Source organism: Taudactylus pleione, unplaced genomic scaffold (genome assembly GCF_031769625.1).
Source record: "Taudactylus pleione unplaced genomic scaffold, aTauple2 ptg000290l, whole genome shotgun sequence".
Taxonomy (NCBI): Eukaryota; Metazoa; Chordata; class Amphibia; order Anura; family Myobatrachidae; genus Taudactylus; species Taudactylus pleione.
In genome coordinates, this window is record NW_028284692.1 from 698111 (window position 1) to 726067 (window position 27957).

Below are 27957 nucleotides of genomic sequence, written 5' to 3' on the forward strand. Positions count from 1 at the left end.
GCACTAAATGTAACAATGAGAACTTGTGCTGCTGGTCATAATTTTTAAAAAGGGTTTCAAAGAGTGGAGATTGTGTAATTACTGTACATGGGTATTCTTGTATTGGGGGTTTTACAGAGACTCTTTGCAGGACTATAGAAAAAAATAGACTTAATCCAGGGGCCCCGCACCGCACACCCTGCACCCATATAATTTAAAACTCACCTGTCCGTGGTCCCGCGTCAGGTGTCAGCGCTGCACAGAACACCAGAAAATGGCCGCCATGGCCATTTTTACGGCATTGTGCGCATGCGCAGTAGACTCCGGGTACACTCTAGAGCCTCTACTGCTTCTGTTGTGGCCGGCCAGCCGCTTCAGTCGGCTGCCGGACGCCAGGGAGAGAGTAGGGGGCCCAGCGCAGAAAATGCACACGGGCCCCCTCCTCTCTTAAGACGCCCCTGACTTAATCCCAATCAATACAATTTGATTACCATTATAAAACAGGCTGAATTAGGGCAAAGCATTCTATACTCTGTATTGATAACTCCACCAATTCTGTTTCTGATAAACTTTTTTCTCTCTCTTCTTTATTTGGCTTTGTCTAGTCTCTTACTACCTATAACAGTCACTCACTTCATTTCATCTTCTCCGGCTTTTGTGCAATCAATCTCCAATGTTTCCAACAGATACTTCCTACTCATTGACCACAGCCTCCTTTCATTCTGGGCATCTTACGCTGCCATTATCCAAATACAGTTTCACTCCTTTTGATACCCTTGACCCTGCTCCTCCATCCTCTGGTATCAACTTTACTACTCCCATTAGATTATAATTGCTCATGAGCAGGACCCTCTTGTTTTCCCCCATCTCATTCACCTGTGCTTCCTTGTACAATGCCTTTTGCAAAAGTACAAAAATATAAAAATATACCTTGTCTATTATTATTATTATAATTATTATTATTATTATTATTGCTACCAGTTATTTATTTAGGGCACACATATTACGCAGCATTTTACAGAGAATATTTGACCATTCAATCACTGCCCCAGTGGATCTTAGAATGTATATTCCCTACCACATGTAAATGCACATACACAGACTAGGGTTACTTTTGCTGGGAGCCAATTAACCTACCAGTATATTTTTGGGCTGTGGGAGAAACCAGAGGACCCTGAGGAAACCCACATTTGTACAGGGCCATGGTGGGAATCTAACTCACAACCTCAGTGCTGTGAAGCAATAAAGCTAACCATTACACCATCCGTGTCTGTTACATCTGATGTATAGTGCTTTGCTTCTTGAATGTCCGGTATAATGCCTGGTCGTGTTCGGTCCCTTCTTCTCTGTAATACTCTAAAGTTCTACTTCCCATCTGCATGCATGAACTGTATAATATCCAATAGATACAAATACATCAACGTACATATATATTATATGCCAATATTATGATAAAATGTATAGCTAAGATGTTCACTGACCAGTTTTTTGTCTGTCACAAAGTTGGTAAAACTTGCTCATGGTCATTATTTGTTTTTAAGTTGAATATAATACATTTAATATACCTTTTCTACAACAATATTTCAGCCTATAGTTCATTGCACACATACCGTGTCCTTCAATTAACTACTTATTGTAGCTCAAATTCTTTACATAATATCCCATACTGAAAACATGACAAAAGAATAATGGTATTTTCAGGAGTATTTATAATTACCAAGCATTCTGTCAGGCTGACAAAGCACACACCCAGCCTTGGGCAACCTTCAAAAAAGTGTGTTGCTCTAATAAAAATAAATGTAAGACGTACCCTACTAATTTGCATACTTAAGGCATTTTTGCAGGAGGGAAGTTAGAGATTTGGGATAAAAGCAGTGACATAATCATGTTTAATTCTAGTAGGATTCAGTCTTCTGATCATTTAACCACTTGAATAAAAATCATAGAAGGCACAATGACAAGTAAGTACTGTATAATTCATTTCATAGTAGATGCTTGCAATACTTATTATTTACTTTCAGCAGTGAGTATATTTGTCTTGCTGTGGTGATAACATGTACAACTCTAAAGGGTTAATGGGAGCTTAGTATAAAAGCAACTCCATGTGAATAAGAACTGTACTGTATATAGGATATATGTATATAAAAATACACATGTAAAATAAAACTTTGCGTGGCTTTCTGCAGACATGCTAACAAGCCTCATTCTTAAAGAAAATAGCACTTAATATCCTTATTTTGCAATAACAGCAGTTTTCAGTGTTATGTAAAATATGTTTCCAAATTCCATATCTTCTATGGTTTTATAATATTTCCAAAGGGGCATGTCCGGTGTGGAATGGCCAGTGACAGACATGGGAGAGTGTATAAAATAACTGTTTGAGTATCTCAGAAAGTCGATAGCACATTGTCAGTACACAGTAGTCAAGCTATATTGTGAGTAACATAAAATATGCTTAGATAATGGACTAATAGCTGACTCTGAGTAAGCTAAAGCTCAAATATAAAAAGTGTCATGACTTATTTTAATGAAATAATTAGTATAGAGTCTCTCTCTCTCTCTAGTACTCACACACATCTGAAATGTTATATCTTATTGATGATATACACAATACAAGAATGACATATGAAGCAGTAGTGGTACATGTAGCCCTAGGTAAAGAAAGTGAAAGTCTATAGTCTTCTAATTTGTATTTAGTCAGAACGTTGATGATGGTAATGATGACCCAAAGCCACAACTGGGTGATGCATAAAATTAAATACATCCAAAATAATGACAACTTGCATTTGAAGGGAATGTAATGTTCACATTAAGCTTTGTTACATAATTAGTTCTAGGTTTAAATAAAATAACGATAACATAACAATGCCATGCTAATTAATTGCTAATGCCACAAGATCTTACTTTTCCCATTCAAAGAATCTTGTTATAACTGGGTCACTCCCAGCAGAGAATATATTAGCAATGTTGTACTTAAATCTGCACTACCACCTAGTAACCATCACCTAACAATCCAGTGGTCATAAAGCTATAGTGCAGATTAAGTTACAAGGTGCACAATGTATTGTATTTACACTATCACTTTACTTACAGGTTCAGACCTGGCCACGCAACTGCCTCTCCTATGTATCTAACCTTAATAGTTTTAATAAATCAGTGTTAGAGTTAATTCTGTCTGCAACATGCACAAACAGATTTCTGCATATTTTAAGGACAGAATAAGTTTTATAACCCCATAATGTTTTATATCTAACAAATAATTTTGAGATGTGGTTTTAATTGTTGACATGTAATGAAGAATCATAGATTGTAAAAACTACTTCATTCCTCAAACAACAATTGAACTGAATATATAAATTATACATTTACCAACTTAAAAAAGACAATATTATATGAGAAGTGCACAGGAGTTTTGTAGTTGGTGGATAAAGAAAAGAGCATTGTAATAAAAGAGTTTCAAGCGGCAACAAAAAAAATCACCGTAAATAAACAAAGGTAACCAAATTGGTCTAGTGGTGGAAATATATTAATGTTCTGCAAGAGCTGTAATATTAATAATAATAATAATAATTTGGTCTATTTACATTTTTGGAGACAAACTACAGTGTAAAACACAAACAGGGCCCCTACCATGCCCCCTAAACAATTCCAGGCTTTGGTAATTAGTACCCACTCCCTGAAATTTCATAAGCTTGAATGAACAGATGAGTTTTCAGGGAACACTTGAATGTTTGAAGACTAGAGGAAAGTCTTATTATTCATGAACCATCCCAAATTTTCCTGGTTACTAACTAACATTGCTCATCAATGCTGCTCACTGCATTATTTTAATTATTTTCTGCATTAAGCAGCTGCCCCGGCTAATAGTAAAACTACTCATACACTGCCAGGTTCTGTGCGGCCGTGTTCCTGCACATGTGCGCTGAATAGGTCAGCGCATGTGCACAAAAATATTTGTAAGGAGCAGAGGGTTCTGAAACAATCACATTTCGCTCTCCGATAGCTCTTTCCATTAGAGCTGCTAACTCCATCTGAAGGTGACATTAGCTATCAGATACATGTGCAAAAAAGCTAAGGGTTTAGGAGCTTACTAAACTGGCCAAGACTGCAACTCCCATATACTGTAGTGTTGGAAGGGGTCCACTCCTGCACTGCCTCCCTTCAGCATGTGATAGATAGGACTGACCCGGCTGTCTCTAGGACCTGCCGGAGCTCAGCTAGCATCCCCACACGTCTTTATTCCCTGGCACCACTTTGGAGCCTAGCAGTGCCTCTGTATTACCCACAAGTACACTATACTGCCACAGTTGCACACTAGACCACCAGTGCTACCATCCACCGGGGCCAGTACCCAGGGGTGCCGAGAGGGGGGAGCAGGTACTAATTTCCCAGGCCTGGGCCTATTGGAGGGGCCCGGCGGGACCCTCCCTCTTACCTGTCAGTAGCCCAGCACACGCTGCTGTGTACTGGGCTGCCATCAGAAATGGTTGGGCCCAAGACTCCCCCACCCTTTTTTTTGAACAGCAGCAATTATGTGTATGTATTAGTATTTTCAAAGTAGTATTAATGATTATATATCCCCTTGATAATTGAGATAATCTTTCTGTCTATCACTGAAGTGACACCAGGCAGCGCAGTCTTTTGGTTTCCTTTTAAATTTTGACACATCTGTCTCTCCAGCCCAGCCCTGCTGTCCAGCTCTTGTCTCCAGTCCCTGCCCAAGACAGCCAGTTCCTGCCCCAGACAGCCAGTCTCAGATAGCCAGCCCCAAACCCCAGAAAGCCAGCCCCAGACAGCCAGTCCCACACTTACCTACTACTTCTTGTTGCTCCTCAGTCGTCACAAGACGCGACTCGTCTCTCTATCAGTAGTGCGGCTTGTCGTCATAATGTCACGCGCCGGGTCTCACTCTCCAAAACAAAAAAAAAATCTTGCTGCTTTTGTAGTGCAGCGAGCGGCGGTGGTGCCGAGAGGGCAGGCCCCCCTCTCTGTCTGGGCTCAGGACTCCAGTCCTGGTAGTCCCCCCCCACTGATGGCCGCCCTAGCAGTGGGAAACAGCAGCAGAGACAGTCGGAGACAGCACCAGTCTCCTCTTCTCTGCATGTGAGGCGGAGCAATCACTGATAGCGCCCCCCTGGATTTGCGCTGGGCTGAGGGCTTCACAGCACCCCCTTCCCCCTCACCACGCAAAAAGAAAGGAGCACGGCCACATCTTCCACGGTTACGCCATGTCCACTTTCCTGGGTTGGCTCTCCATACCCCTGCCAGTATTGCAAATATGCCCGGCGCACTAGTGATACCCTGAGCTCCAGGCTGCCGCAATTTTATACCTATTGCTGTTGAACCTGTGATTTTCCCTGTGTCATAATGCTACCTGTTGTTCTACCTAATATAATAAATCTGGTTAAGCATACCATGCGTGGACTAACCACCACCAGCACCTACTACTGCAAAATATACCTATGGAATATCACTCACATTCTGGACAGATATATAATACCTTTCTGCACCAACTTGTCTGCACAATCCACTTCACTTTTCATATTAACATCAGCACACAGGTACTATAATTGATCACTGTGCCATTGCTCTGCTAATAGTTTATGAATTTAGAGTGTTCTAGCATATTACTCTGCTAACATATACAGGACTACAGGAACCAGGGCTGTTACTAGGGTAGTGTGACCAGTGCCATGGCCTGTCAATTTTCCTGTTTATTATCATTGTCACTTGTAGCTTCCTCTTATTTTATCCTCAGCATCTCCTGGCCTCCCCTATCTCTTCCCTGGCCCTTCCCCATGAGGCCATGGCCCTTTTTCAAGTGCTCTATATTATGTCCCTATTTAAAAAATGGGGGGGGGGCACCAATGATCTCTCTAGCACAGGGCACCAAAAAGTCTACCGGTAGTTACGGCTCTGATAGGAATGGCATTATTCAGTGGTATATCTACAACATCTCCTGAATTGAATTGATTACGCATACAGATCCACTGCGAAAATATGGTAATGTTTGCAAACGCAATGCCGTCGCAGCTCAACATAAGGACGCCCACATCCCTTTACTCATATCCGTAATACCGTGCAAGTCTGCGAGACCATTGGTAACATTGAGTACCATCGGAGCCTCACGCACAATTACAACAGGTCTGATAGGTGACAGCCTGACAGGCAGAGGTGGGCTAGGCCGGGGGGCAGGGTGCCATGTGCCCCCCGGGCCGCAGCGCCATGTGGGCCGCGGGCAGTCTGTGTTTATGTGACACAGCTGCACCGCGTGTGTAGCGCTGACCGGACGGAGTTCAGTCAACACTATACAGTGACAAACACACAGCCGCCGGCAGCTGTGTGTTTGTTTTATGTCTGTCAAACTCTGCTGCGCCCACTGACGGAGCCAAGCTGGAGCTCACTCATGAGCTCCATCTTCCGGCTCCCACAGTGGTTAATGAGAGCGACGTCATGACGTCTCTCCCATAATGCAGAGCGGGCCGGCCCGGAGGACGGACGGAGGAGCGGATGGTGGGACCGGGGATTCAGGCAAGTGTTTTCTTATTTTTTTTATTACGTGTGTGTACTGGGGGGGTGGACCACTACTGGGGGCACTACAAGGGGGGGATCACTACTGGGGGCACTACAAGGGGGGGGGACTACTACTAGGGGCACTACAAGGGGCAGTGGCAAACGCAGGATTTCTAGAGGGGGGTTTCTAAATGCTTGATTTTAGAGTGAGTGTGGCCAGTCCATGAAGAGGGCATAATTACCACTTATCCAGCTTTAATATGCTTCATACAAAGTGTATTGTGTGTCATAATTCTAGCATATACAGGACCAGAGATCAAAGTAAGCCATTAAATGTAGTGCCATCCTGCCTGAGCTGAATGTTTTTATTTTAGATGTGGGCACCATTCCAGGGCATGGGAGCAAGTCCTGGAGTCTGGGGGAGCAGCAGAAGAACCTAGCAGTGCCCTGGACATATATGTAAATATTGGACTCTATAGCAGTGCATACCTAACGGTGCATGTTTTCCAAATCCTCTAATTGGTGCACAGGTGTATTTCTACCTCAGGGTCCTTAGGGATCCACAGGGATACCTTGGGGTATAGGGCTTGGCTCCAGCCATGGGCACCACAGAGTTAAAGATGTCCTCCTAGGATGCACCGGGCCCCTTCCTATACCCCGCCCCCAGGCCAAGGCACCTCAGTTTCAGTAGGTGCCTGGCCGGGAGCTGGTCATCGCAGAGGGGGGCTGTGTATAACAGCCCCTGAAGATCTTCAAGAGCAGTAGCATAGGACTGTCCAGCGGACGTCCATGCTACCACTCCGACACTCTTCCAGCTAGCGGAACCCCCGGGGGCCTTGGACTGTGGCCGGATGTACGGGGGGCTACTTAAGGTAAGCAGTGGGCATCTGCGGTAGGCGCCCGCTGAATCACAGTCCGGCGTCCCCAGGGCTGGGGGCTCCCTGGGGACAGCAGTATAGTGGAGCCAGGCGGATGCCTGTGCTGTCCACTAGACCACCAGGGATACGGGGCTGGAGCGTTGCGGAACACGCTCCAGCATCCCGGGGGGTTAATGGCCTGACAGGGGAGGATGCCTTCCCTGTAGCGCATTACTGCTCTCCACCGCCTTACGCAGAGGTTTTGGCGGGCTGAGGCAGTGATCCTCCCCAGGCCCGCCTCCCTTCATCCTCCGGCGGCCATTTTATGAGCAAAGACGCTGTGGTGCAGGGTGCGGAGCCTGGGTGCCCCTTACATACCTCTCCTCCGAGTATAAGGTCAGCGTATGTAGCGCTATCACTGCCAGGCTGTAGGTCTGTGTAAGTGATAGTGCACTTTGTGCAGGGTTTCTGCATTGTATGTGACTTTATGCTAGCGCTGTGTGCCTGATCTTTCTCTTGTCAGCCATTTTACTATCCCTATTTCTTTCTCCTGACCAGCCCTCTCAGTGCCAGTACTGTCAAGGTAGGAATTTACCTCACAGTTTAAGATTTATTTCAGGCCTCATACGGGCAGTCCGTGCGGCCATGGTAATTACTGACGACAACTTACCTGCAGTGCCTACTCATGCTTATTTTAAAGAGGTTAAAGGAGCTGCAGCAGTATTCCCTCTATCTGATCAGCTAGTTGATCACATGGAGGAGGCCTGGAAATCTCCAGGAAAAAGATTTCAACCTCACAAGCGTCTGGCTCGTACATATCCCTTTGCGGAAGATTACTTCACTAAATGGGAGTCTCCTCCTCAGGTGGATTCTCACGTGACGCGCTTAGTAAAGAGCGCAACTTTGCCTAAGCCGTCTATGTCTTCTCTGACGAATACTACAGACCGTAAAGTGGAGGTGTGCCTAAAGTCTATTCCCTTGCTGGAGGAGCATCTAGACCAGCTATGGCTGTCTGCTGGGTGGCCCAGGCTATGGAAAGGTGGGTGGACGCTTTGGAAGCATCATTTGCTTCTGAGGGTACCAGCGAACAGGTTTTGTTAGTGGGTAACCTTCAGGATTCCGCTACGTACATTAATGAAGCAGCTTTGGACTTGAGCCTGCTTACTTCTAGGATTTCTGCGGCGGCTGTGGCCGCTCGACGCTCCTTGTGGTTACGTTCGTGGAGGGCGGATGCTGAATCCAAGAAAGGCTTGGAATGCTTACCATACAATGGGCAGGTCCTGTTTGGACCAGCTTTGGACAAAATAGTGGACACGTTGGCGGCTGCCAAATCTGCATGTCTACCCTCAGCCCCGACTCCGTCTGGGTCTAAAAATCCATCCTTTCAGCCCTATCGCCCTCCAGGAAAACCTAGGGTTCAGTCTTTTCCTAGACCTTCAGGCCCCAAAAAGACCGCTAAGACCAAGAAGCAAGTTTGGAGTACCAGACGTCCAGCTGCCAAGCCGGACGACAAACCCTCAGCTTGACGGGTTGGGCCTCCCCTTGGGGGATCCCAAGGTGGGAGGCCGACTTCTGAAATACGCCCAGTGTTGGGTCAAAACCACCACAGACACTTGGGTAAGGGAGGTGGTATCTCAGGGATATGCCCTCTCCTTCCGCAGAAGGCCTCCTCATCAGTTCTTTGTAACAGCACGTCCTTCAGATCCAACGAAGGCTCTAGCAATCCAAGAGTCGGTGTATTCTATGCTTCAGATGGGAGTAATAGAACCTATTCCGTTATCCCTGAGAGGGACCGGATATTACTCCAACCTTTTTCTGGTTCAAAAACCAAATGGTTTATACCGACCTATACTCAACCTCAAGTCCCTGAACAAGTTTTTAAGGGTCCCTCGGTTCCGAATGGAGACTCTGCGTTCTATTGTTTTAGCTATGCAGCCTGGGGATTTTATGGTGTCCCTGGATATTCAGGATGTTTACCTGCATATCCCCATTGCCAGGGTTCATCACCATTACCTCTGATTTACAGTGTCGGACCTCCATTACCAGTTTCAGGCTCTACCGTTTGGCCTTTCCACGGCTCCTCGGGTGTTCATAAAAGTAATGGCAGTTATGGCGGCACACCTGCGGTTGCAGGGAGTTCGCCTGTTACCTTACTTGGACGACCTTCTGTTGTTGGCAGGGTCACCACAAGTACTTTGCAGCCATCTACAACTGACAATATCTGTATTGCAGGCTCACGGCTGGATAATGAATTGGAAGAAGTCCTCTCTAATTCCTTCTCAGAGAATGGTCCATCTCGGGGCATTGTTGGACTCTCAGTAACAGAGGATCTTCTTGACGGAGGAAAAGATAGCCCTGTTGCAGTCCAAGATACGCAATGTTCTAAGCAATCGCTGAGTGTCTCTTTTCTCAGCGATGAAGTTACTGGGTTCCATGGTGTCAACGTTCGACATGGTGGAGTATGCCCAGTTCCATTCCAGGCCTCTACAAATGTTGATCCTGTCCAGATGGGGCAGAAATCCCCATCGAATAAAGACGCAGATGATCAGGCTCACTCCGGAAGTGCGCCTGTCTTTGACGTGGTGGTTATCTCAGCAGGGGACGTCCGTTTTGGATTTTGGATTGGGTCCTTCCAACAACGGATGCCTGCCTTCGGGGCTGGGGCGCTGTGACAGGCCCACACGTCTTCCAGGGCTGGTGGACGTCAGAGGAATCGGACCTGCCAATCAATATATTGGAAATTTGAGCAGTGTTCAGGGCGCTGCAGCATGCGAGACCGTTCCGGATGGGGAAACCTGCGCAGGTTCAGTCAGACAACGCCACCACGGTGGCTTACCTAAATTGTCAGGGAGGAACTCGAAGCCAAGCGGCTCTAAGGGAGGTGTCCCGCCTTCTGACTTGGCCGAAATGGCCGGAAGATTGCCTTCTGCCCGTCTTCATTCCGGGTGTGCTCAACTGGGAGGCGGACTTCCTCAGCCGCCACAATGTACACCCGGGGGAATGGTCTCTTCACCAGGAGGTGTTCCAACTCCTGGTGGACAAGTGGGGTCTTCCTGAAATAGACCTCATGGCCTCCAGACACAACCGCAAGCTGTGGGCGTAAGGATCCCGAACAAGAGATGCAGGAGCTCTCCTGGTGGACGCTCTGTCAGCACGATGGAACTTCCAATTTGCGTACCTGTTTCCTCCATTCTCCCTGCTACCTCGAGTAATTCGAAAGTTCAGGCAGGAAGGAGGCAAGATCCTGCTGGTGGCCCAGAAGGAGTTGGCACTCGAATTTCCAGTGTCTATCCATCGACACTCCTTGGCTGTTACCTCAGAGGCCGGACCTATTGTCTCAGGGTCCTTGTCTCTACCTGGACCTGAGTCGGCTATCTTTGACGGCGTGGCTCTTGAGACTTCCCTCTTGAGGTCTAAGGGTTTCTCTAGAGCGGTGGTCAATACCATGTTACATGCTCATAAGCCGGCTTCAGCTAGAATTACCACAGGGTGTGGCATACCTATTTTGAGTGGTGTCGCCCTAAAGCGTACGATCCTCACGAGTTTAGAATATCGAGAGTGTTGGCTTTTCTTCAGGCAGGCTTGGATTTAGGTCTACGCCTTGCTTCACTGAAGGTGCATGTTTCTGCCCTGTCAGTTTTGTTTTAACGAAGGATTGCTACGCGGCCTGATATCCGTACCTTTATGCAGGGTGTCCTTCGCATCCAGCCTCCCTATGTACATCTGGTAGCTCCATGGGATCTGGCTGTGGTTCTGAAGGTGCTATAGGATCTTCCATTTGAACCTCTGGGTTCTGTGGATCTGAAATGGCTTACGGCAAAAACAGTGTTCCTTTTGGCTATTGCTTCAGCTAGAAGGGTGTTGGATTTGGGGGCTCTTTTGTGTCATCCCCCTTTTCTAATTTTTCATTCGAATAGGGCGGTACTTCGTACCCGTCCCGAATTCCTTCCTAAAGTGGTGTCTAGTTTCCACATTAACGAGGAAATTGTGGTCCCAGCCTTTAATTCATCTGATCTCACAGCTGGTGAGGCTTCTTTGGATGTGGTACGGGCTCTGCGGATTTGCGTGGACCGTACCAGTTCTTTGAAAATATCGGACTCTTTGTTTGTCCTATATGGATTTCATAAGAGGGGTTGGCCTGCCAATAAACAGACTTTGGCACGCTGGATCTGCATGGCGATCTCTAAGGCATACACTCATGAGGGACTTCCAGTGCCACCCTCTGTGAAAGCTCATTCTACAAGATCTGTGGGACCTACGTGGGTAGCTCGACATGGCGCCTCAGCTCTTCAGCTTTGTAAGGCGGCCACGTGGTCCTCTGTCCATACTTTCGTCAAGCATTACGCCTTTGATACATTTGCTTCTCAGGATGCTTCCTTGGGGCGGCGGATTCTCCTCTCGGCACAGGAGCGTCCCCTCCCTTGAAGGATACTGCTTTGGGACATCCCCATGGTATCCCTGTGGATCCCTAAGGACCCTGAGGTAGAAAACAGGAGATATGGTAAGAACTTACCTTTGTTATCTCCGTTTCTACGAAGTCCTTAGGGTCCACAGGGCGCCCGTCCTGACGCCCTGTGCTTCCGTAGGGTGTTGTTCTGGTCACCAGTTTCTGTCTCCCTTTTCTATGAGAATGTGAATCTTGTGTGTTCCAGACTTTCTTCTTCCTTTTTCCTCTCTCCCGGCCTATGGCTTGATACTAAAACTGAGGTGCCTTGGCCTGGGGGCGGGGTATAGGAGGGGGCCCGGTGCATCCTGGGAGGACATCTTTAACTCTGTGGTGCCCATGGCTGGAGCCAAGTCCTATACCCCAAGGTATCCCTGTGGTAAGTTCTTACCATATCTCCTGGTTTTTTTACTGGCTGATACATGTTAAGAGATCCATAGGTGGTGCTATTTATTTCATTTATGATACTGAGAAGAACATGCAGCGCTAGTAAAATTCCATTATATTACTATTCATGGTGTGGGCTGGGGAGGGGGGTTTCCAGGCAGATAGAAACCCCCCCCTGCGTTTGCCTATGAGGGGGAGCACTACTACTGGGGGCACTACAAGGGGGGGACTACTACTGGGGGCACTGCATAGGGGGGACCTCCACTGGGGGCACTACAAGGGGGGGACTACTAGGGACACTATAAGGGGGGGACTACTACTAGGGACACTACAAGGGGAGGGGACTACTACTAGGGGCACTGCATAGGGGGGACTACTACTAGGGGCACTGCATAGGGTGGGACTACTACTGGGGGCTCTATATAAAGGGCAATACTGGGGGTACTGCATAGGGGGGACTACAACTGGGGCCACTATTTAAAGGGCACTGAATAAGGGTTACCACTATTGGGGGCACTGCATGGGGGGGGACTACTACTGGGGGCGCTATATAAGGGGCACTGCATAGGGAGTACCACTACTGGGGGCATTGCATAGAGGGTACCACTACTGGGGGCACTATATAAGGGGCTTACTACTGGGGGCTCAAGGGGCACTGCCAGGGCTGCCAAGAGCCGTGGCGGGCCCAGGTGACAGGGGGCGTGGCCTAATCAGGGGAGGCGTGGCCACGTCCCCTTAGGGAAAAAAAACCTTTTTAGCAGCACCGCTTCACTGGGAGGGGGCACTGTGAGCCCCTCAGCCTGGCGCACAGCCAATGGGGGTCACGATCAGCATGATCGCTCCCCCCATAGGCATAGGAGACGGCTCCAGCTGCTGCGAGCATTCTCCCACTGCAGCCCAGCACACAGCAGCTTGTGCTGGGCTGCTGTGATGTAGGAGGGAGGGGGGGGGCAGTGCCGGACCAGGGCCCCCGCCGGGCCCCTCCAGCAAGCCTGGGCCCGGGTAATTTGTACCTGCCCCCCCCCTCTCGGTGCCCATGGGCACTGCACAGGGGGGACCACTACTGGGGGGCACTGTCTAAGGGCAATGCATAGGGGGATCACTACTGGAGGCCTGCATAAGGGGGACCTCTCCTGGGGCACAAGGGGCACTGCATATGGGCACCACTACAGGGGGCACTGCATATGGCCACCACTAAAGGCGGCTGCTCCTAATCTTTATTTTTACTTCTCTTTACTGTAATCCCATATGGACCCGTCTCCTCCCTGGAACACCTGAGGGGGGGGGGGCGCCGTAGCACGCACGTGCTCCGGGCACCCTGGCTACACGCAACTCCTCTGGTAGTACTCACTACACTTACTGCCCCTACATTGGTCATGCAGTACCTGTTCCAGCCCAGTCCCAAGTTCCCAGTAGAATTGCGGATGTGATGTAATGACATTGTAATGCTTCTGGTAAGAGACTAGAAGGGGCTGCGGAGCAGAGGCAGACAGAACTGGAGAAGCACAAAAGGTTGGCATGCATAAGGTAAGTTACAAATAAGTACATTGGGTCTGATTCAGAGATGAAAGCAATGCTGATATTTACGCCATTGAGCAATTATCGTTCTGCACATGCATCTGAGTCGCAAGTGTCATTACTGATGTCATTCTTAGCCTCTTAGTAAGGCTTTATTTGCAAAGTGATTGACAGGCAGGAGCCGTTTGGGGGTGGCAATGAGGAGGTACCAACTCAAAAGCAGGCATGTTGCGATCGTTTTCGGGGTCTATTTCAGTCTGCAACTGCAATCCCGATTTCAGTCAAAATGGCTCCGGCGTCTCAGTTCCCGCGGCCTGCGTTTACTCAGAAGACCGATAATCTACAGATCTGCGACCGAGCTGAGTCTTTGTATGCAGTCATTTGGATTCATGAAGCCGCTGGTGGTCGTCTCAATACAAATCCTGGCGACTGCGACATGCGCATGTTTTCGGGGATTAGCGTACATCTCTGAGTCCCATTAGCACAAAATAAAATGCACTGCATGTCTGCGTATTCTGTGGGTAATAAATTATTCAAAGACAGTGGCATAACAAGGGGGGGTCGGGCAGGGTGCGTGCTCTGGACGAACGGGGGAGGGGGGTGGCCACTACTGGGAGGACCTCTACTGGGGGTGGGGGCACCATTATTGGGAGGACCTCTACTTGGGGGGGGAACTACCACTGGGGGCATTATAAAAGGGGCCTACTAGTAGAGGCACTGCACTCGGGGGACCACTACTGGGGGCAATAATAGGAAGGGCCACTACAGGGGGCACTGGATAGGGGGGATCACTACTGGGTGCCTGCATAAGGGAACCACTACTGGGAAAACTGCATGGGGGGAACTACTGCTGGGGGCACTATATAAAGGGCACTGCATGGGGGGATACCGCTACTGGGCACACTGCATTGTGGGGACTGCTACTGGGGGCACTGCATAAGGGGGAACACTACATGGGGCACTGTATTTGGGAGGACCACTACTGGGGATACTGTATAAGGGGCACTACTATGGGACCACAACTCCATACTGGGGGTACTGTATAAGGGGTACTACTGGGGTTAAGGTGCATATGGATAGGAATGTTCAGTGTTAAAATAAAGGGGTGTGTCATGTTGACACGCCCCATTTTTAAGTGACCACGCCCATTTTTTTCACCGCGCGCGCCTTAGGTGCGCGCACATGGGGGGGGGCTCCCTTTTCAAATTTGCCCTGGGCTCCAAATACCCTAGTTACGCCACTGTTCAAAGAGCAACTTATTTAAAGTCTGCAGCTCTCCCACAAACTTTTATTGTATCACAGGACAGTATACATTAGGTATGAGGAAGGAGAATATCTTTAAGACTCCAAAGCTTGCCACATTTCTGACACCTACTGAGAGATTTGGTTGTGATTGTTCTTCCCAGCAAATACAATACAATTCTGCCAACACTTATCACAGTCATTTTAATTACTTTCTATTCTAGGTGTGGAAGTATTAAATAGCAACTCCCATTGTTGCATAATAGCAATTGCAAATACAAATGCCAAAGAGTCTGCAGCATTTTATGAGTTGACAACAGCCCTGTAAGAGTGTATTCAGTGTACATAACCTTATACGTCAGGTATCTAGAAAAAATTAATTTACAACTAGTTTCCCAGCTCTTATTGTCTGAATACTGATGATTCATCTTTTCAGTGTATGGCACAAAGCCAACTAGTAGCCCAGACAATTCCATATTTTATTTCAAATGGCTAGTCTATGTCCACATTTACTCAAAATACAAGCAACCAATCCAGGAGCAATTTCAACTCGCCACAGCCCCCTGCATCTCATAACAACCTATGCCATGTCACCACAGTCCCCTGCATCTGACCACAGCCACCTGCATCTCGCCACAGCCCCCTGCATCTCACCACAGCCCCCTGCATCTCACCACAACCCCCTGCTTCTCACTCTTGCCTCCTGAACCTCACCAGTGTCACCGCAACCCCCACTGCTGCTACCCTGCAGCTGGCTGGAACCTGGCCACTGGGATGTGATAGGGAGGGCAGAAGGTTCATGGATGAGAGATTCGTATTGCAGCTACTGTAAGCATTATCAGCAGAATGTCGCTGGAGCACCTGTGCATATTTCCACATCAGGGGCAGAACTATGGGAGACAATGGAGGCGCCTGCCGCCGGGCTCCAGCTCTGAAGGGACCACTTGTCCACAACATATGTACCATCACGGCCACCCCATACACGGCACCCCTTCCCGGCACCTGAGAAGCCACCATACACTAGTGGAGAGCTCCATGTTAGACCATCTGCTGCTGCCTTTATCTATAGCCTGTCTGCATGCAAATTGCTACATTACAGTGTCAGCAGCTGTGGCAGGGGGGCACCAAATTATAACTTGCCTCCGGGTATCTGGGATGAACTTACGCCACTGTTCCACATTCTCCATGCGCACACCTCCTCAGCTGCTGAACATGGCAATGAGCAATGTCCTCTTTGCACAACGTACCCTGTATTTCCTGGGCTTCCTGTTGAGCTTCCTCGCCATGGTGCCCCTGTCCGAGAACAGCGCTGTCTTCCATGGGAGGTGGCTCCTGTTCACCTAGGGCATGCGGCTGAGCATGAACTTCACGCTGGAGAGGGAACACTTCACGTTGGAGTGGTGGCCACAGTCCGCCTGCAGGTTCAGTGTAGGAATGGACATTGGAATCCGCTGGTTACAAACCATCAATGTTTTTGTTCCAATGGTAGTGTTTTTACTATTTGATGGTGGCGGCATGATGTTTGCAACCATTGAATGGAAATCATTTGATGGTGTTCCGATGGTTGTTTCGTTTTTAATTCCTGATAGCTATGCCTCCCTTGGCTCCTTCCTGGCTACTGTGTCTGCATCAGGGCATCTTCATGGGTTCATTGGAGGCTGTCTCTCACTCTCTGACTGCCTCAGACATGACCCTGCTAAGTTCCTGACTCCGATCCCTCTCTAGGTTGTTGTTAAGCAACAGGGCACATTGTTATCTCTAATTGGCTCTCATTGTCTCAGAGAGCCAATCAGAGCACAGCCCTTGGCCCAGCAGCAGCCTCAATTTCAGATGCTCTGTTGCGGTTTCAGCACCCTCACCAGCTCCTCCTATTCAGCAGCTTTGTGCAATATCTTTTTCTGTGACTTTGCTTCACTGAAATGATCACTGCTCGGCTCCCTCTTGTCACACACCTAAACCTTCCTCAATCAATGTCGTATAGAATAGTGAAAACCCCCTAAAAATCCATCCAGTGGTTCAAGAGATTAGCCTGAATGAACAGAGAGACAGAGACAGAGACAGAGACATGACTGGGCTATGCTCCAAACGAATAAAATATAAAACATTGCTGACGGAAAAGTTTAACAAAACAAATTAAGACTACATTGAATTTACCGTTAATAATCCTAGGAAAATCACGTTTACCAAAATACTGTACAGAAGTGTGCAAGTTTTTGGTTTATTAAAACAATAGAATTGCTTACTATCGTTTCAGTTCATCAGTAATGCTCTCCAATTTCGTAAGTGTGGCAAGAGACGAGGCAGTGCTGAAAAATTCTCTAATTCTCTTTCCATTCAGAACCAGTTCTTGTATTTTGTTTATTTTTGACTCACTGAAAGCAATTATTCTTATTATTTTATTGTAAGGAGTCACTCTTTTATTATTATTCTTGTATATCTTCTACTTCTAGAATTCCGTGTAGAACCAATCAGTACATCCCCGACTGCTAAGTGTCTTTGGGGGAGATGTATCAAACCTTGGAGAAAGCTAAAGTGGAGAGAGATAAAGTAGCAACCAATCAGCTTTCAATTGTCATTTTTCAAAAACAGCCTGTAAAATGGCAGTCAGAACCTGATTGGTTGGCACATTATCTCTCTCCAAAGGTTGATATAACTCCCCCTTTATATTGTAAGTCCTTGTTTGTTTTATCAGGGCAAATAACACTTTTTGGGCTGATTCGGAGTCGCATGCAATGCCGAAGTTCACAGAGACCAGTCATTTTATTTACTGCGTTTAAGTAGATAAAAAGTCAATGGTGCGACCAATGGTTATTATTATTATTATCCTTTATTTATATGGCGCCACAAGGGTTCCGCAGCGCCTTACAAAGTACAAAAACAAATGAGCACACAAGACAACAGTTATTAACAGTACAGACAATGCAGGACAAGTACATGATTTATAAACAATGCTGCATAACACCTAAATAAGCAGCAGGGTGTCAGTAAGCAGTTTTAGGCACCATTGTAAATGAAAGTAAAAGTAAGGCAAGAAGAAGCACGTGAGGAAAGAGGGCCCTGCTCGTGAGAGCTTACATTCTGAGGGGAGGGTCAGACAAACAGGGGTGACACAGATGGGCTAGATAGTGAGGAAGGAGCATAGAGTAGTGGGTTAGGGTGAGCGCTGGAAAGCATTGAGGAAGAAATGGGTCTTGAGGGCCCAGTTGAAGATTAAAAGCCAGGAAGCCAAGTGATGGAGGAATTTTGCAGGAGCAGTGGTGTCAGAGTGGTAAATCCAGGGTTTGGTAACGGCAAGGAGAATCAAGGCATTACAGATGAAGTGCTCATGAACAGGGACCAGTTTATTATAGACACAACTGGCTTTCCAGAGGGAACAGGAGAGAGGGATAGAGTTAAGAGGCGAGAGGAGAATGAGATTATTAGGGTTGATGTAGTGTGGAGGTGATATTGATCTAGAGAAGGGGGATAAGGAGTGTGGGGTTATGTGGCTGGCTTCTGAATGAGGAAGGGTGACAGCAGGTGATGGGTAAGGTGGAGGTTTAGTGTGGTGTGGGGGGGGAGAAGGATAAGTATCTTGGAGAAAAGAGAGGGTGCAGGGTTTAGCGGTGGTGCAGCAGGACCATGGTGGAAGAGTAGTGAATAATACTGGAGTTGTGGGAGATGCAGTTGAGAGACTAATATGTGATGAAGAGAGACAGAGGAGGGGGAGAATGTAGAGGGGACTATGGATGGAGAAAAGAGGTGAAAACTGGTGGTAGAGGAGAAAATAATGTAGCAGCTGAGTGAGGGAGGAGTAGAAGAAAAGAGACATCGTGTAAATGAGGCAGTCGGGGGGGGGGAAAGTCAGTAGTAGTAATGAGTGTGAGATGAGGGAGCAGTACAGGTCAAAGGTCAAAATCAGATAAAAGGAAGAACAGTGCTGGAAGATGTAAAGGCACAACTACAATAAGATATAACCAAAAAAAAGAGTGTAGAGCTGTTAAAAGTAGCAAGACTTGAGAATTAGTCTAAAGTATGAAAATATATATATATATATATATATATATATATAAATAAAAAGAAAAAAGGTATACGTGTGAAACAATGGTCGGTACTACAGTGGTATAAAGATAAATTGACAGTGGTATTGGAATGATTTAAACAATGTAGAGAAGAAACGCAAACATACAAGTATTAAATGTTCAGTAAGCAGGTAGTTGCTTACAATGATGAAGCAGGGTGTTGGCAAAAGGTGTGTCCAGGTTATAATGGAAGCTGGTTGCTGAGTAGCAGGGTTTCCAGAAGCTCAGAACATCCTTTGCTTTTTCCAAGTTATAGAGAGCTCTTTTAAAATGTTGTCCTCCTGTCTTCCTCCTGTTTAACTCCTGACTAACTCTAAGTTATGCTGTACATGTAGTCCCACTTAGAAAAATCCCCACTTTGAAGTAAAACCTAGCAGCCTTGTACAAGCCTAAAGCCTTGTAACCTACTGATTATATAGTTAAGCATAACATGTGTAGTCACTGATTACACCCACCCTCAATACCCTCACCCACACCAGAAACAAGTCATAAAATTCTAATACAAACAAGCAGAGCCAAAACAGCATCCCATGAAGCTAGGAGATAAGATCTGACTAGATATTTACATTTAAAGTTACTCTGGATTTTACAGATATTAATTAAAGACAGTATACCTAGCAAATGAGAATTCCAAACAGCATTGGTTTTTCTATAATAGATGCCAGGTGCAAATATATGATTACCTAGCAAATGAGAATTCCAAACAGCATTGGTTTTTTCTATAATAGATGCCTGGTGCAAATATATGATTACCTGCAATGAAAGAATGGAAAAATCCGTCAAATCATCATCCCTCACTGATCACAGAGGATATAGCTAGTAAGAACTCCTGATTAACTCTTTAAGTTATGCTGTACATGTAGTCCCACTTAGAAAAAACCCCACTTTGAAGTAAAACCTAGCAGCCTTGTACAAGCCTAAAGCCTTGTAACCTACTGATTATATAGATGCACCAAGTGGTATTTCAGTGTCTAAAGAAGGTCAAAGTGGGTGTCTGTTACACATGCAGAGTCGCGGCTGTACACCAAGGAAAGGTTTGTAGCAGTATTAGCATAAAGTCACACATGCTACACCAGCAACAGATGCACACACGGACATGGCAGCGTCCAATCAGAATCAGGCCCTTTCTAATCAATAGAAAAAAAAGTGTCTGCGCAGGTATCAACACAAATCTCAAGGCTGTTGAATAATTAATCATATAAATTTATTACACATATAAATGAACTGCAGTTCAATATAAAACCATATTAGGTCATCACATATAAAAATAACTCTTATGTTTACACCCCAGTCAGAATGTAACTAAATGCTGATGCAATCATATAAATAGTCCCAAAACAGATGTTATGAACAATAGCAGATATTAGTTCCCCTCTGGATGCTGAGAGGGTATAGATGCAATGATAAATATATTATGGGTATCTGATGTTGCTTCAGAAATGTATAGTAACCAATTTTGGACCCCAAAGGCAGAGGGTGGTATCCCCAATATCCAAGCTAAATGTGTTCACAGCACTTGATATTGTGAGTGGAATGTCAGATCTCCTGGCTACATCTGTGCTCCACCGTCTCCCTTCTGGCGATAAGATACTATGGAGTACCCTGGATGAACGCCGCTCCAGTGGCTCCTAACATGAGAGGGGGGGTGTAGTTCGTGTGTAATGTGGATCCCAATGTCACGCCGCTTCAGCGTGTGAGGGAGAAGACAAAGTCCGGCTGCTGGTGCAGCACAACGCACTCCTGTGGACCCCAAAGTTACACCGCTCCAGCGGCTGCCAACTCCAGCATGTGAAGGGAGAAAGTATAGTCCGGCAGCTGATGCAGCACACCGCACTGCTGGTCGGAGTACCAGCAGTGGATCACTCAATAGCAGCTGACCCAGGTACAAACGCTGGTAGAAGATGCTGGTATAACACAAGGTTGGATAGGGGATAATAAATTGGAAAGCAGTCCACTGTGATTCTTGCGTGACTCGTTTCTCTCCTATGGCAGGAGTTTTTTCAACTGCACCACCCCACACAACTCCGACCAGCAGTGCAGTGTTCTGCATCAGCAGCCGGACTATACTATGTCCCTTCACACGCTGGAGCGGCGTGACATTGGGATCCACATTACACACGAACCCCCCCCCCCCTCTCATGTTAGGAGCCGCTGGAGCGGCGTTCATCCAGGGTACTCAATAGTATCTTATCGCCAGAAGGGAGACGGTGGAGCACAGATGTAGCCAGGAAATCTTTTGACATTCCACTCACAATATCAAGTGCTGTGAACACATTTAGCTTGGATATTGGGGATACCACCCTCTGCCTTTGGGTCCAAAATTGGTAACTATACATTTCTGAAGCAACATCAGATACCCATATTATATTTATTAAGGATACTGCCTTTGAACCTCTATATACCCCTGCCTATACCTTCTAATATCCTTCCTATAAACCTCTAAGGATGACGCTAATTTGCGTACGCAGTCATACAGTAAATAAAGACTCCAGACTTAGAACATGTGGTTCCAAAGCACAAAGTATTATTCAAGTAAAGTACAGCAGTTACACGCTATGATCCTCATATAATCTTAGCGCAAAGAGATTATACAGACCCAAGTACAATTATACATACGCAGCGCTCTCTGGTCCAGATGTTAGGCATCAGCAAGAAACCCCTCGTCAATCAGCATTCAGCACAAAGACTAGGAACCCAGGGTCAGCACACATATTAATACCCCCCAGAAATAAACAACCTAAAGGAGAGGGCATATGTTACAAGGCATTTAACAGGTTGATTCAAATAGACACAACCCAGCCTCTAACAACTGGGGGTCTCTGGTTTCCTGACTTATGCAATCATCCTAACAGTTGTTCATATTATGTACATTTTGTTGCTTGAAGTCTCTGTGGTCCATAAGTTGAGAATGCATGATGCGATCTCCACACCGATGGTACCAGAATACTGTTGAAAGAGTACGCATCAGTACAATATCAATCACGGCTTACTTATCATGTATAAAACCTTAGTTACCAAATAATCTTTATTTCACAGCATTTATGCTAAATGAACAAACTTAAATCTTATACTTTAAAGCGTATTAAACCTTTTATGTGAGTATGTAATGTGTAAGTATGCGAGGTGTGATGTAAAGACGCTAGTTAACTCGGGGCAGATTCGTGCGCATGAAGCTAATAAACAGCGTTTTCATACAGGATCTTATGCATTCACTAATATGCAATTGTGCGTATTAATGTGTGTATGAGAAATGGTGCACTTAAATCTCACTTAAACTAAGTGAACACCTAGCAGTGTGGAATGATGAGCATTATAGTTCCACACGCCCCCCCCCTCTCTCAGCAGCCTCCACCCTTCCCAAGCTCAAAAGCACAGACCTTTGTTCTCCCAGGTTCTTGTGTAAATGCAAATTAGCACAGCTACAAGACCCAAACCTCACATAACACTCTTGGCTTTGAAGGTATTTTATTGCAGGAAGCCTGCTAATGTAAGGTGCTACAAACGACCCTCTTGCTGTATTCGAGCAGGGCCACCTGGAGTGAGAGCAGACGTTATGTCCAGGAAGCTTGTCTACACAAGCTAGTTGTCACGTGGCCATTTGCTCTGTTCAGCTAATGCAATCCAATTTTGACTTACTGTACAGCCATTTCTGAATTATATCCTTTAGGGCAATTATAATAATATACACTTTATCCAGAGCACCCAAACTACGTAAAGTCATGAAATGGGCTTTTGGTGAATCGCCGTAACTTATGGCGATGGTCACAGATGCAATCGCATGATGCTAATAGTAATATCGCCACATGTACTAAAGTGTGAGTTTATCTAAAATGGCGCTTAGGCGGCCATTCGCAAAATGGCGTCTTGCAATATTTCCAAGATGGCGTCTTGCGGCCAGTTGCAAGATGGTGTAGCTGCGATTCAATTTTAAACTGATCTTGTCTCAGCCAATAATCCAGCTTCGACATCATTGCATCTATACCCTCTCAGCATACAGAGGGGAACTAATATCTGCTATTGTTCATAACATCTGTTTCTACATCAGGGTCCATAGGGTATCCACAGGATACCTTGGGGAATAGGTGATGATGTCAGGCATCGGGCACCATAGAGTTAAGTTTTCAGCCTCCCAGGATGCACTAGGGTCCCCCTCCTATACCCCGCCCCCGAGCCAAGGCATCTCAGTTTCGTTGGTGCCCGGCTCTGTCGGAGCACATGTTTAGAGGGGGGCTAAGAATAGCCCCTGAAGTTTCTTCAAGGCAGCTGTGGCTGCACATCTGGGAGTACAGCATGGACAGTCACTGCTGACGTCCATGCTGTCTCCCCTACACTCCGCTGGTACCAGAACGCCGGTACTGATCCAGGGATGCTGGTAAGGATCTGGGGTCATGGCTAGCGGTGACTTATGTAGTGGGTCTGCACTACAGGGTCCGGGGGTTGCTGAAAATCTGGTTGCCAGGCAACCAAATCTGGTCACCATGGCGACCTGGCCCCCAGTTTTTGTCGAGCCCTGCCCTACAGTATAAAATACATAAGAGCCTGGGTCTATAATTGCACCAAACATCACATAAAGTACATATGTGTTATTCCTAACTAGATTATAATATCTTAGAGTGAAGCATGCTAAAGTTTACTTTTTTAGCTCATATACCTTTATAATACCAATTATAATATATTTATTATATTATGCTACTGAAATTTCTATCTGTACTGAGAAATAAAAAATGTGCTAATTTGAATCGACAAGGTGTTCTCAATGGGGAAGGGGGTAATCCTTGTGTTCTTAAAGTGGCTTCAAAACATACACAGCATGATAAATGTACTTCTTCTGTTTCTTTTAGCCCTACAGTTGATAAGTTCTAATCTTCAACAAAGCACTAATGCATCAGCACACAGAACCTCTGATTATATGACCAAAGACCTCATTGTGCGAAGAGGGCTATCATTCACTCTTGAACTTCGGTTCAACAGACCTGTGCAGTCCGCAGACAATCTCTCCTTAAAAGCTGAGACTGGTAATGCAACATACAATGTAGTAATGTTATTTGAAGTAATTATAGCACTCAACTATTCATGTTTTACTGCATGATAGTGAAAAAATTACCATAGCTTTGAATAATGATGTACAGCTGGTAATATCTGTTCACTTTTAGTTTATTAACTAAATTTCCCAAACATTCTGTAATCTGAAATTATATTTCTTAGGCCCTTCGCCATCAGGATCCAGAAATACAAGTGTGTTAATGCCCATCTCTGGCTCTGGCAGTGGAACAACTTGGAGTGCATCCAGTAGATTCACCAGTAATACTAATAACTCCTTGAAAGTCACCATCAACTCTCCAGTCAATGCAATCATTGGACTTTATCGTTTAGGCCTGCAATTCTCCAGTGGAGGGAGTACTACCACAAAGAGCCTGGGAAATTTCATTTTGCTATTTAACCCCTGGGCTACAGGTACTTTGTTTAATATACAATACATCTAGCTAATTGACGCATCAGGAAAAAGTATGCATCCTATAAACTGATATTGTGTATACTATTAGTATAGTAGTTTGTCAAGTCCTGCAAAAATGTGAAGATCAGTCTATCGTTCAACACACACCCTCTCAGATGCATGTTAATATACTGTACTAAACAGAACGTACTGTAAACTACTGGGGAGCTTAGAATTTCTGCAGATCTTACTTTTAAATCTACAGTTCAAAGGGTTCCTAGTTTATGAGTAAGGCTGGGGCCACAAATAGGTCTTAGTATAATTACTTGCTAGCTAAAATAAAAAAAATATATATATTATTTTTTATTTATTACCAGTTATTTATATAGCGCACACATATTCCGCAGCGCTTTACAGAGAGAATATTTGGCCATTCACATCAGTCCCTGCCCCAGTGGCGCTTACAATCTATATTCCCTATCACATGCGCACACACATACACACTAGGGTTAATTTGTTTTGGGAGCCAATTAATCTACCAGTATATATTAAAGTGATAATACATTCAGCATTAGATTCAGATGGGAGAAGATGTCAAATCCAAGTTCAATGTAAGTAGAACGCTTACTTTACAAAGGCAGCCATGAGAAAGTTGCCTGAAGCCTTCAACAAGCATCAGCTTTGCACAGACTTGCAGAGAGGGCTGGTGCTGAGTAAAATTACAATATCTGTGCTGGCCTTAGACAGTGTATACATTATACATAAGCTGGTTACAAGTTGCCTCTGATAAGTTGGTCTTACTCATACTATTTGAAAATAACCATTAAGTAGAACTGAATGTCACCTTTATATCTTGAATTAGTGAAATACTTTTACATCTGAATACTATATAACCAGGTCACTGGGAGGGCAAAGTGTAGTGATCTGCTTGTTCAGACATTATGCTACAAACAGATGGTCATGCTTTGCAATGCTCCCTAAACACCTAGGTCAAACACAGAGCAATGGAGGTCGTCATTCAACCCGGGTTCTGCCATACCAACTAATATCCTATACAGAAGAATGGGATTTGGACTGGTTATCAAAACCTACACATGGAACAATGTTTTAGAAAATTGATTTACTAAAATCATATTGTGCATTGGCAGCACTAAAAATTACCTAATTAACATACATAGCTATAATTACAGTCTCTATCTGTTGGTTGTTGGTGACCGTGAAGTGACCTAGGGAAAGGATTGCAATCATTTTCCTTTTATCAGGGACACATATGAATTAGACAGGTACTGTGACTAGTTGACTTCAAGTGTACATTTAACCTAGTATTAATCAGCGACAGAACCTGTGTAATTTATATGTCTCCCTGATTAAAGGGATATTAAAGTAACCCTAACGGAGGACAAAAACTTTAAGAATGTTATCTGCTCTGACAGCTGCAAAGATCTTTGTTGCAAGGAGATGTTGATCACAGATTATATATAATTGGGATTTAAATAATAATTTTAGCCCTTACCTCCAATGATATCAGCATCCTTATTTAGAAAATAACTCAAGTGACAGAGATGCTAATATGTTGAGGAAGTGATCATAACATTGGCAATCCAGTTGTTTTCTACTCCCACTTGGGGATCTGCAAAACTTTGATGCACCTGCAGCAACCTAATAGTTTTCTGCAATGCCAGGTCATTACTGTTTTTAATTCTGTTCAAGGGGCCCCTATCAATTGTTCAGGACAGTGTTTAAGGACATGCAATACAAGGATAACTAGTGGTACACTTTCCTCATTGACTGACTTAATTCATCCTTGAATGTCCTTTGTAAACAGTCATTAGCCAGGTGATGTAACCAGGTCAGAGGTGGTGGCAACATTTCATTCTCTTTCCAATGTCAATTAAAACAATTTAGTTGAATGGTGATGACTTGCAAGCCAGTATCCATTGAAGCAGGCACATTATCCCAGTGGATTTTAGTGTCAAGGGTAGGACAGGGCCCTACATAGCAAGGCCACCACTCCCCCTCAAATTGGACCTAATCTTGAGGCATTTTCCGAGGGATGGTCCGTGGCTACTGGACTTCATAGTTTAAAGGCTCCCTCTGATAGCAATTGTGCCTGCTTATGTTACATCTTCAACATATTGATCCTTCCTGAGAATCATACTGATCTATTGAACGTCTTACTGCCCTACCAGGATTTCTCTATGTATTTCCAAATGTTCTTTGACCCTCCAGTTATCTTGGTTTCATTGTTGCTCTTCCTTCCGGTCTCAGAACTCTTGTGTGAGATTGGGTAACTTTATGATCAATACTTCAGGCAAGTTAGGGATCAGCTGTTGTGCTCCTTGAGTCACTGTAGCTTGTGGCATTTCCTGGTGCTGTCATCATATTGTTGTTGGAGTAGACCCCATAACCATTATGGCTAGCCATCTGGGGGTTGCAACGAGAAGAGTCACAAATGAGTTTTGATTTTCTCTCCATAAAACGTCTTCAATAAACTGATAAGTTACCACTTTATCTACTTGTCTGACTTTGTTGGTGTCTACAAGTTATATGGTTTTCAATGCCTAATGAAGACTGAGAGCAAAGTCACATAAAGACTCCCCATACTGTTGTTTTCTGGTGTAGAAATTAATTTTTAATTCTAAAATGGACCTTGTCTCAAAGATGGTAGCCAATCTTTCCATGATCTTTACTACTATACTCTTCTTGCTGCCTGCCCATGAATTTACTTCTCTTAATGTTATGCCCTTTAGTTGTCCCTTGAAGATTTCTATGGTTTGTTGTTCTATCAGGGGATAGTGATGGAACATCAATCTCATTTTGAAGATCACCGGTCTCCGGTGTCTCTTGAATAACTTGGTAGCCAGGGAGTAATGTATCAGTTATCCATGCCACTGATGTTTATAATGCAATTGAATCAGAATTAAACTTGAGAAGATTAGAAACAAGTTTCAAGGGTTTTCTGCCATTTAGCTATAGACAATAGTTTGCAACCAAGCTTTCATTGGTAATGTATTCAAGGTTATTTTGGCTACTAGGTATAGATAGTTCCCTGTTAAAAAAAAAAAAAAAAAAGAGAGAGACAGAAAGAAAGATAAAACATTAAAATGTAAATAGACTGTTTCTATAATAGATTTTGAACAGTAGACGTTTACTAAAAAGGAGAAAGTATATCTGCACACTCCAATAGGTAGCAAATTTAATTCATATAACAAACCCCATATTAATTATCAATCTTATGATGTTTAGTTAGGGGGGGTGCAAGCCTAATTTAATTGAGTTGAACTGTAATATGTAGAAAAGGAGCTAGGGGTTGTTTGTAACAGGCGCACATAAAGAAGAGTACAGTAAAATATAAAGGTTAGGAACTTAAGACTGACTGACATACATATTAGTGTATAAAGAAAGAAAAATGTGAACAAAGAATATACAGTCAGGTGCATAAATATTGGGACATTGACAGAATTTTCAGATTTGGGCCTCTATTCACCACCAAAATAGATTTCAAATAAAACAAACAAGATG

At 45.0% G+C, this 27957-nt stretch overlaps 1 protein-coding gene across 1 annotated transcript in view; it reads left to right on the top strand.

Moving 5' to 3' along the window:
* The first annotated feature begins 1882 nt into the window (after nucleotides 1-1882).
* LOC148511780 (protein-glutamine gamma-glutamyltransferase E-like) overlaps nucleotides 1883-27957 on the top strand; it is a 44952-nt gene continuing 18877 nt past the window's right edge. Inside the window, exons 1-3 of the mRNA XM_088482679.1 lie at nucleotides 1883-1940; nucleotides 23843-24016; nucleotides 24207-24455. Coding sequence (XP_088338805.1) covers nucleotides 1934-1940; nucleotides 23843-24016; nucleotides 24207-24455 — 430 coding nt within the window. The 5' untranslated portion in view covers nucleotides 1883-1933. The remainder of the gene's footprint in view (nucleotides 1941-23842; nucleotides 24017-24206; nucleotides 24456-27957) is intronic.